Source organism: Gavialis gangeticus, unplaced genomic scaffold (assembly GCF_001723915.1).
Source record: "Gavialis gangeticus isolate Ggan-Ray unplaced genomic scaffold, GavGan_comp1, whole genome shotgun sequence".
In the NCBI taxonomy this organism is placed as follows: Eukaryota; Metazoa; Chordata; order Crocodylia; family Gavialidae; genus Gavialis; species Gavialis gangeticus.
In genome coordinates, this window is record NW_017728998.1 from 40,236,466 (window position 1) to 40,248,097 (window position 11,632).

At 41.7% G+C, this 11,632-nt stretch overlaps 1 protein-coding gene across 2 annotated transcripts in view; it reads left to right on the plus strand.

Annotated features, from left to right (window-relative positions):
- DUS2 (dihydrouridine synthase 2) overlaps nucleotides 1–11,632 on the plus strand; it is a 90,182-nt gene that overhangs the window by 15,524 nt on the left and 63,026 nt on the right. For both annotated transcript variants that reach the window (XR_002095436.1, XM_019505744.1), the window contains exons 2-3: nucleotides 4,137–4,276; nucleotides 10,801–10,846. Coding sequence is in view for 1 of the 2 variants with exons in the window: in XM_019505744.1 (XP_019361289.1) it covers nucleotides 4,137–4,276; nucleotides 10,801–10,846 (186 nt within the window). In the remaining variant the exon portion in view is untranslated. The remainder of the gene's footprint in view (nucleotides 1–4,136; nucleotides 4,277–10,800; nucleotides 10,847–11,632) is intronic.

An 11,632-nucleotide genomic window follows, 5' to 3' on the forward strand; every position in this document is an offset into this window, starting at 1 on the left:
CCATGGAGGCCACGATCTGCCTCTTCCCCCACTCCTTCCCCTCCACAGACTTATCAGCGCAGCACTGTGTGTGTGTACGCCTCTTAATCCCAAGCCATAGCCCCTCCAGTGCTTCCCCTCACTCTGGACCCACAGTATCTTGCATCCTGCCAGGGTGTGCAGGGGACCCCCCACCCCCCTGGGCTCCAAATCCCCCACACACATCCACCCCCCCACCCATACAAAGTACCTCCATAATTTTGCATAATTTTGAGTTTTTAGCTGTGAGATTAAAATCGTGATTAATTGCAATGAATTTTTTTACTCGCACAACTAATCACAATCAAATTTTTTAATAGTTTGACAACTCTAATTTTTAGAAAAATGTATTTTTAAATTAAATTTGTAAATTTGGTTGTATATTGTTAGAAAATGTGGACAAAGTAAACGTTTTCTTGTACAGTTTTGCACTAGCAAACTGTTTCTTAATTTCTCCATCTGACTATTTTGCAAATGGCTTGGAAAGGGGAAATTACCTTTTTCCTTCCTAGATGGATGTTGTTCGTCCAAGTTGACGTCAGTCTTTTGTGCTTGACTGACCTTAAATTCAAAATGAAGCACAAAGTGCACTTGTGGATGATGGTATAAACAGATGAAAAATAATTGGGTAATATGAGTATAACTGGCCTAATTCTTTACAAAAGCTAGATTTCTTTCCTGTATGTAGAATTTTTGGTATTTCATGCTTACTTGTGTTTAGCTCTAAACTTTACTAGTAGTTCTTAGTAGAGACATGGTAAGCTAGTATTTCTGTTGTGTTCAGGCAACACAATTCCTTGAAATGGTTCAGTTAGAAGTTGAACTGGAATAGATGTCAATGATCAGCTTGTCACCTGGTATACTGACTGTGGGTATTTATAGATTGGAATAGGTAACACATTAGATATTGTATGGCAAAAATCAATAAAACAGAGTAGGGAAAGACAGTTCAGAAGTAATCTGATATATAAATACACTGCACAATTTCTAGCATGTTGAGGATAGGCTTTTCTTTAACTCCATTCTATTTCTTATACAGTATTGGCAAGAAAACAGCTATGCTCTGTAGTGCAGCTCCACTGAAGTCAAAGTATTCTCAAACACTTTATCAAGCATTCAGTCAGTACTGGAAGGCAGTATATAGAATTAGCATGAGTATCTTCAGTATATTTTATCCCGTTTCATTTAATTGGTAATATATTTCTCCTTAAACCATTCTCCTCCAATTCATAATCTGCCTCTGCTCTTTCTTTAGTACCTCCAGGTTTTTTTAGCTGGTGATATTTTCCCTGTTCATTAAGAACCAGTGGTTTTTTTTCTTAATTATCCCCATCCTGTGTTGTCTTACTGCAGAGACTGTGTTAGAAACCTGGCAGCTTCTGATTTTTCTTGATTATTTCTAATTGGTGTTCCTTGATTCTTGATATACCTGTGCAGACATGCTTTTCAATTCATATTACTTAATACAACAAAACTCTGTATTAATTGTAACATATACTTGTTACTGGATTCTATTTTAATATCATAACATTTTCAGTATGACTTTCATTTGAACGCTTATAGCATGCCTGAAAATGTGTGGGTCCAATTGAGCTACAAAGTAGAAGTAGAAAGTTTAGTCACTTAATTTAAAATCAGATTGTATGGCTTGAAGGAAGGAAGGGGTGATAATTTTCCAAAAGCCCTGATATTTGGCCATTTGGTTTCTGATGAGCACTTGACCATGTGTTAATGAGCACCTACAAAACACTTATTAAATAAGCTTTAAGAAAGTACATTCTGCAAGCTTTGGAGACTTCTATGTCTTTCTTACCACAGCAAATACATATTTAAGAAAAATAAAATGAACACTGCTTGTATGCAGAATGCCTTGCTGTATGATAGAGGTGAAAAATTCTGGAATCTCGAACTCTAACCTTTCTAACTTTAGATACTTTATCATGGCCAATTTAACACCCATGAATCACTGGAGATTTAGAACCTCTAGATTGGGGCAGGCAATTATTTCGGGCGGAGGGCTGCTTAATGAGGTTTGAGCTATTGAGGGCTGCATGGATAGCTCCAACTCTTGACAGGTGCCCCACCCTGTGGCTGCTATCTTGGAACTGGGCATCCCACCCCTAACCCCAGACCTTTGCCACCAGAAGTCCCTTCCCTTGCCCCCTGGAAATACTCCTTTTGGGAGGGGGGAGTTGCCATCTTAGAACCAGAAAAAAACAAAGTATACACTAAAAGTCATATACCTACTATAACATATTTTAATTTTATTACAAAATGTATTTTTGTCATGATTTGTTTGTGTACTGTATACAGAGGTGATTGCATAATAATTAAAAAATAAATTCTTAGCCCTGTATATTGTGTTGGGGGTGTGTGTGTGCATGGTGGGGTGTGGAAAGGGGACTTTGTGAGGGGGTGTGGCTGTGCATGGGGGGCATAGGGTATGTTGGGCCTTGTGTGGCATTTGTGGGGTCTGAGTGTGTGGCTCTGGAACACATTGGTCTCTGAAACGCGTTGTCCTCTTCTGCAGTCAATGCAGGTGAGAGAAGGTATGTGTGTGTGGGCGGGGCTTGTGGGGTGTGACGGAGGGTAGGAGGGGTGTGGGGACCCAGCTCCCATGGCGCAGCAGCAGGTGAGGGTGGTGGTGCCTGGCTCTGGCCAGTGCTGCACATTGCAGCAAGGAGCACAGCCCCTACTGGGCCATTTGTTTCCCTGGCATTCCCCACACTCATGGGGCACAGGAGGGAAGCCCCAGGCACTGGAGTCAGCTGCTTTCCTTGCCCCTCCCCCCACTGCAGCTGCTGTCCCCGCTGTCTGCCAGAGCTATGTGCCATTGGGGGGGCAGGAGGAGTGTGGGAGGGGCTCCCATACCCCACCCCCCTCACACCCATACGCTGCCCACCTGAGCTCTGCGCGCCTGCCACCCCCCTGGGTGAGGCCTCGCACTGCAGCCAACCCCAGCCCCATGCTCCTGCCCAGCTGCAGCCCTGCCCCCAGCTTCCCTACTTGCTGCCAGGAGGAAGCTGGATGTTGGGGGAGCCTGCAGCAGCAGCCCCACTTCGTGCTAACAGAGCTGGCCCTTTTGTCGGCGAGGGTGGGAGTGAGGCATAATAAGATACGTGGGGTTAGGTGTAGGTGCCTCGCTCCCACCCTCACTGGCAGAGGGGCTGGGTGGGACACAATTCACTGGGGGGAGCTGTGGACTGGATGAAGGTGCCAGGCAGGCCGGATGTGGACCACAGGCTGTATTTTGCCCACCCCTGCTTCAGATCCACAGACCTCTGTTGTCAGATGTGACAGCAGTTGCTGCTGTCTGCCAAGTAACTGACAATAGTAGTAGGTTCCAACCTTGTACGTAAAGCAGCTCCAAAGCTGTTTGAGACATTTCACTTAAGGAATTAGTTTATTGGTCGACAAGGAAGTAATAGTGAGACTTGGGGAACTTGGGTTCCATTTCAGGCTCTGGATAGGAGTGTATTTCGGTGGTCTCATACTCTTCTGTTCCATCTTTACCCAATCCTAGACAAAGAGGTGTCAACCCTTATCAAGCTTGAAGTCTCTGTTCCCTGGTTTCAAAGTATAGAATTTTGAAAAATTTCCACATGAAGAGTTAGTGCTGGGCAATCTTATCATAGATGATGGTATAATTATTGTAATTCTGTGATTATTTCAGGAGAGAGATTTTTCAGATAAGTTACTAAGTGATGATGTTGCTTTACTTGCAGCATTTGTATGCTGTGTTTATACTTTTGGGACAAGACTACATATAGTTGTTTTATCATGATTTATTATGAAGACTTTTGAGTAATATACAATAGTTTTTCTAAGGCTGGGAGTGAAATTGTATGCATTTCTCAGACAGATGGTTTGTAAAAGCCACTATGCTCTGTGCAGTTAAATACTAGGGGGAAAAAAACTCATGAGAAGGTGAGATTACTCACTTTAAATCAGGTTTCTCTGAAAAAGAAAGGTGTCCCAATAACTTTAACTTTTCATACTAAACTGCAGATAAATTCCTGAATTCTGAATAGGGAAAAGTCTTGATTCTTCATGTGCATTGGATAGAAGGGGAAAAAAGTTAAGTTCTATTTTTTTACTTGTTCTGTTTTCTATTTCAGGCCATATAATAGAAATGATTGTGAAAACAACACCACTCTGTTTCAGAGGAAAGAATATTTTGGCTCCAATGGTTCGAATTGGAACTTTACCAATGCGTCTTTTGGCTCTCGATTACGGTGCTGATATTGTGTACTGTGAGGTATGGAAGGCTGAATTGATGGAGTAGGCTCTCTTTTTTCATGATGTGGAGACAAACTGAACAAAACTGGTGTGTTACTCCATAGTCATGTCCTCCTATGGCAAAGAGTTCAATAGTTACTTTATGCTCTTCACTTTCACACATTAAAATGTTAAAGGGAATTAATGACTCAGGTTATTTGGAGAAATAGTCTTATTTTGTTGCTATTTACATGCTGCTCAGGTTGGTCATGACAAAATGATCACTTTTTGTCAGATGGTGAAATAAAATATTGTGGTTTTAGTTCATTTATTCTGAGAATTACAGATGAAGCCATAGCTGCTACCAGTATGTCTACATTTTACACCTGTTGGTATTACTTACTGGTAACCTCTGTTTATGGGATATAATTTCATAACACCCCCATTAACTTCCACCTAATAAAAACTTTTCTTAATGGAAAAGAATTATTCCCCTTTTAGAGGTGAGAAACAGAGACAAATTAAAGCAGTTACTCAAGGCCATACTGAAAACCTGTTGTGGAGTTGGGAGTTGACCCCAGATCTGCGGTCCAGGCCATTTTTCCCTTCTAAGCAAAGGTGCTGAATCAGTTCTTTTGCTAAAAAAGTAGAAAATATTAGCTTCTTGTAGCATCTAATGAGAGCTCCAGGACACTGTATAATTTCTCTGGTGAAAAGGCTTACGTCACTCTCCAGGACAGTATGATGATCCAGAAAGTTATTAAAAAGAAAGAGAGGGAGAAAGGGGACTCCCTTTGCATTGACATCTTAGTAAGAGAATTAGTCTCCTGACCTAGAGGTCGCTTTTGCCTTCAAGCTTCATAATTACCGTAGGATGTTTCATCGATGGATCACTGATCTGGGCTGCTGTTTCCCAAAGGGAGCCCAGTCCTTAATTCCTAGTGTCCAACTAGCACGTGAATTTTTGTTCCCAAGCTTGCCTTTTTAAAAGTGTTTCGTAGATTGTCCTTGAACATGACCTTGGTAGGGTCAGAAAAGGAGTGGTTCTGTGAAAAATGAGCTCTTGCTGATTTATGTGCGTGTCTGTTCTTTATATTTTTTTCTGCAAGTGTTCATTTTTGCTGTGTAGTTCCTTTTTAATTTCACCTATGTAATTACAGTTTAGTTCATTGAATCAGGTGTATCACATTTTGGGAAAGGCATTTGTAGGATTTATAGATTCTGATGGATTTATTGTGGGGGATGTTATTTATAGCATTGGAAATGCTACTACAGTTTAAACATCTATTGTTAATAAAAAGTGGTGTCCCACTTGATGAGTCAGGCAAGGTTAGGGGGTTGTTTGAAAGACTGGATTGGAAGGGTCTGGGGTTAAACCTCTCAAGGTCTGATCTTTGTTGAGTATAGGCTGTAGTTGTTTGATGATTCTTCTAATTGGCTCTAATGTGGGATAGTAGTTGACAACCAGGAGTGTGCAGCCACAGGGGTGGGGGAAAGGGGCATTTCTTGTGGTAGGTTACTTGAGTGTATTTGGGTATTTAAAGATACAGCTTGTTTTTCTACTGGAGTGTTCTTGTTATATATAGGCAGATTTTAGACTGGCTAGGTGAGCATCATGAGCATTCTTCTCAGAGCTGACACGGTGGTAGCTGAGGGCCTATCTGTAGATTACATCTTTTGTGGTATGTTTTGGGATGATGGCAGGTCTCATGGATATAAGTATGGTGGTCTGGGGAGTTTTTGGAGCTGGTGGCTATAGACCACCATCTTGAATGTGGATTCTGGTGTCTAGAAAGTTGATGTTAGTGTAGAAATATTCCTGATAAAGTTTGATCAAGAGGTGATATTTGTTACACCTGTGGTGGAAGTTGGTAAGTGAGTCTGTGTGTTCCATCCAGATTATGAAAATACATAAATAATAACTGTATGGGTGAAACTAAACAGCAACTAAACACCAGAATGAACTGTCACAGAAAAAATATAAAGGACAGAGAGAGGCATGTTTGTAGGAGCACATTTTTCACAGAACAGCCACTTCCTTTCTGACTTCACTCTCATCATGCTCAAGGGAAATCTACAAAACACCTTTAAAAGTTGAGCTTGGTAACAAGAATTTGTAAACTGGCTAGACAGTAGGAACCAAGGACTGAACATTCATGACACACTGTAATCGACTTGATTCCTGAATTTTTCCTACACTTTACAGGTGATAATGACCCTGCTCCCTTTTGAGAGGTCTTGATTTCCCAGCAATCTACCTTCTCCTCCTCTACTAAATGTTTGTCTATTGCCTCTGGGAATTTTTCCCCCAACCAATTTCACAGCTCTGTCTGCTGTTCTTAACAATCTGCTGTGCTTGCTTTCTTCCTCAGACATGAAGAAAATACCTTACATTCAAAACCTTGTCTGACTCTATTGCAGCTATGCAGTTGGTTTCATAAAAGATATCACCCCAAAAAATCTTTGCCTTTATCATTCTAGTGCTTCTGATGATGCCTGAATACCTTAACTGAAAGAGAAAAAAAAAGGCCACAGAACAAAAACACATAAAATAAAGCCTTATCAAATGCTGGATGTTTCTTAAGCCCTGTGTAGGTTAACCCAGATCTGCTTTTTAATTGCTTATCTGGGAACAGAATGTCATCATAACCCAAGAATCTTGGTCACAAAGATTGCCAGTCAAAAACCATAAATTGTAAGAACTGTCATATTAGATCTGCAAAATAGAAGTGCTTAATGAGAATTAAGAGGCTTATGTTAGTGAGCAGCGATATGGTAACTGATAACGCAATGTGTAACTAAAGCTAGGAGCAGGGGTACCAGCTCCTGAAAGTTACCAAGAAATTAGTACAGTCGTGTTTCTCTGAATATACCTGGAGTATGGTGATACGCTTACCATTTGTTTTACTATTATGAACCATATGGTTATGCCAGATTCCCCCCTACCTTCCAGTTTGATCCCAGAGAAGCAGGTCTTCAAGAAATGCCCTAACTTGCATACTGCATCAGGCAATAGGAACACACTAATATGGCTGTAAGTACTCCTACAGCTAAATATGTTGTGTCTATTTTGCCACCTTCCCTGGCATTCCCATTAAGTTCAGAGCTCTGCCTCTTTAAAAACTGCTTTTTTCCATCTTCCTTTCCTATTCCACAGTGCTGATATTGATGGAAAAATGCATCAGATTATGCTTTAAGACAGCATTTGACATTGATTAATTTTAGCAGATAAGGTCAAGCAAATCAATCATTACCTTGAGCATGTATTTAATCAGTTGAATTCAAGTGGCCATTACACTCGGTGCTTCCTGGAGTTTAGGATCTTGGATGTAATAAACTACTGAAGGGCCAAAGAAAATGAGTTATGAGAATTAATGGGTAGATATAGTGCAGCTGATAGCAGTATTTCTCCATGTCAACAGTAACCTGAACAATAGAAATATGCGTTCTTCCAGAACAAAGTTGGAAAAAGAACAACAATGATTTTAATGAGATTTTTTTTTTTAATATAGAAGAAACCAGCTCCTCTGTGCTTCCTAAGTACTAGTGGCTTTCTATAATTTAAAATTTGGTAGTAGGAAAGTCATAGGAATTAATTATATTAGAAATGTAGTAAAAGTTACAGCACTTTTGTTTTAACTCCTTATTTGAGGGTCTCAGTTATGAGAAGAGAAGTGTAGATAAAACAATTTAGGTGGCCATTTATGGAGTAATTGTTTATAATTAATATGCTTAGAAACTGTCAAACCTGCTACAGCCCCAAAATATGGGGCTCCAGCAAGTGATAACACAAGGAATTTTAGAAAGAGATTCTTGTACGGATTCCCCTTGATTTATGCGGTACATGCATTCCCAGAGAACGACACACAATTCAAATTCACATAAATTGAGCATAAATTGAAGTATAAAGTAATGAGTAGGGATAGGTTCCCATGGCAGTGATGGAGTGAGGCTGGGACTAGGGAAGGGATGGGGGGAGGGGTGCTGCTCCTGGGGCTGCACAAGGGAGCAAAGCAGAGGGAACTGTCAGTGGGGTGGGGGGACACCTCTTGCTGCTCTGTGTCCCCCAGGAGGGCTGGGGGGCTGTGCTGGGCTCTTCCCAGGGGGCGCATATCCTTGGACCTGCATACGGGATGAAAGCAGGCTGCTGCTTGTCTGCACTCACCCCCGCCCCTGCTGCAGCGAGCAGCTGATACCACCTGACTGCACCCAAGCACAACATAGCCCAGGAGCTGGGGTGAGTGGGGACAGACAGAGCCCAGGTGTGAGGGGACAGGCAGAACACAGTGCATCTCAACAGCTACAGGCAGCTGGTACCAGCCACTCCTGGGGCTGCTGCGGCAGGGGCTGGGGTGAGTGGGGCCCTGGCCTGACAGCCCTTTCTCCTACCCCCACAGACTTATCTGCTGGGGTGGGGAGGGGTGGGGGGCACCTATTTCTATCACATAAGAGCGAATTTACCTAACATATAAAGAATTATGGGTCTAAAAATGCTCATCACATAAGAGCAAATTTACATATACAGAACCCACATAAATTGAGAGAAATCTGTAGTAGAAACAGCCTTATAAACAATCACACACACAAATGTCAACAGAACTGAGTGAATTAGTCAAGTTGGTGCTAACCTGGTTTACTGCATGTAGTACAGAATGTGTGATCTTTTACTTGGGGCCAGACAGAAATTCTTTTATGGTGAAAGAAAAAGGCAGGATATATTTGTACCATATACTAACTCAGTAGTTCTCAACTGGAATGCCACAAAAACCTGCCAGGGGTACCTGGTGGCAAAAGCATTTTTCTCCAGCTCAACTGTCCTACATGCCTGTTTTCAGGAGGCATATCAGAGCCAAATCAGGAAGAGCTTTAGCAGGAGTGGCACATGTGCCAGCTGTAGCTAGTCTATAAGGTGCAAATCTACCTTGCCTTTTGCCTGACTTCAGAGTAACACACTAACTACATATATATTTTACAGTGAAGACATCCATACTCATTTATTGTCACTGCTTGAATTAATACTTGGAGTTAGCCCAACTCATTTAGAAGTGTGACACTGCTAAACATACCAGGAGTAGTTTAGCAGTAGAGCATATGGACACACATATATTTGGAGCCATTTCAAAAGGGCTGCAGCTGTTACGTTTTAATTGTTATGTGTGGACAAGCTGAGAATGATACAGAGGTCACTGGTTATTTTTGTTGCACCATAGGAACTATAGAATTTTGTTGTGGAATGGAAATGTGCATTGTGCTACGCCAGCCATTCAAGAACTTGCTTCCCTGGGTGCAGAAAAAGCTGGAGAAGCTGGTAAACTGGTGTCCCAGTGTGCCCTGCAGTAGTTCCTGTCTCTGGGAATTCCTGAGGACAGCCAATCTTGGAGTACAGCACTGGTCAGCCAGACACTTGCCACCCACCACTTGCACTGGGACAGGACTACACAACCACAGCACTGTTGGTCCCTATTTTCCCCCAGGCACTCTCTCCAAGTCCAGAATAGATCTGCACCCTATGGGCCCCCATTCCAGCAGAGGCTGGAGCAACTGTACATGCTCTTACTGTCCAGGAGAAGAGTCATGACTTACCATTGCCTCTGCTGACTGCTCTTGGGGGCAGGGAGTAGTACATTCAGAGATAATGGAGGACCTGCCCATGCTCTGTTATACTCTGGGTAACAGGTCAAATGTCAGAAGTGTTGGATACTCCACACCACAAAAGTTTCTATTTCAGCCAGCAACTTTGTAGTAGATTTGCTATTTTTATCTCAGGACAAATTCATTTAATCCTACAGTTTGCCATGCAAAATTTGCATATAGACCATGACAGATGTAACATCTGCCAAGGCCCAAATGAAGTAAAGCTACTCCAACTTTAACAATGGATAAAACAGTGTTAAGGTTGAAGTGGTTTTACTGCATTTGTATTTGTCCTGGCTGGTCAGTGCATAATAATTCAAATGAAATGGCTCCAACTGTACATGAGTCCATGCCCAAAAGAATGTTTATTTCAGCTGTTAACAGGTTGCGGTAGCTCAGACTTAGCCTCTTGTGCTAGCTAGACCTAGCCCCTCCCCTCCCTTCTTGGACAGAGCAACCAAAGTGTAGGATTCAGTAGGATTTGGCTAACTGCAGTGAAAACAGGGTATGCACTTGGTGCAAACATATCAGCTGTAGCCTCCTTTTTTAAAGGAATTGTAACAGGATGATGAATACCCATTAATTCCTATAGTAAACTTGAGTGCAACCCCTTTCTGGTTTAAGTAAAAAATGGTGACTTTTTTTTTCCAAGGTTGCAGAAAGGTTGAACAATGTACTATTTTCCTTGAGCACGCACGCGCGCGCGCACACACACACACACACACACACACACACACTTAGTGTTTCTATTCATAATATGAGTTTAACTTTTGATTATAAGCTGCCATATATATTTTCTCTGCTTACACCATTTTTCAAAAGCAGATCCATTTAGTTCAAAGGACCAAATCATATTTACTCTGTTTTGATGGATTCTTATTTGTTCAGTTTTTCCACTTCTTTACATATATTTTTGGTTTTTGTTCTTAGGAGCTGATCGACATAAAGATGCTGCAGTGCAAGAGGGTTGTAAATGGTAAGGACATTACTTTTTTAATACCTTTCAAGAACTCTTTCTTCAGGAAAGAATAAAGAATGCATCATTATCTTATCTGGTTGGTAGCCAGGAATGCCAGAGCAATGGGATACTGACATCCATTGCTACTCATTCCAATTGCTAAGTGATGGAGCATTGCTGATCCAAGTTGTCTGTGGGGTACTTCCTTTTAAATGCTGTTGTTCTTCAGGTTCTTCCTTGTTACTGGTTGTTGCCCTGCAGGTGCCCAGATTTGTTTTTCCTCTCTTAAAATGCTTCATTAACTTAACCAGCACCTTCTTAGGCTGACTGCGTTTTTGTTGGGGGCTGGTATATTAACATAAACAGCTCAGTTTGTGCTGTAGAGTCTAACAGAGTTCTGTACCGTCCCATTTTTTTCATAGGCTTTGTCATCTTCTCAAAGTGTAGATCCCTCTTCATTTTGGTTTGCCTTCTAAAACCGTTCCTGGGCTTCTCCCAGCACTTTCTTATACAAACCTAGTAATCCAATCTATCTGCCTACCAGGATTCAATTACACATACCCTCCCATGTCCTTTCTTAGTTTCCTTTCCCTCCATAGAGATGTTGCTGTACTTCCTTGGAATCTTTTTTTGTACAGAAACATTCTAATACAGCTTTCTCTGAGGAAAATGTAGGAGCACTCTCCTCTTTTCTTAGGGGTTTCATTAGTGCCCAGCTGTTCTTACTTGGTTTCCAATCAATCTTTCACAGAAACTAGATGACTGTCATCTATTCCTGTTAAGAACTGTTGCCCCGTGGGGTCA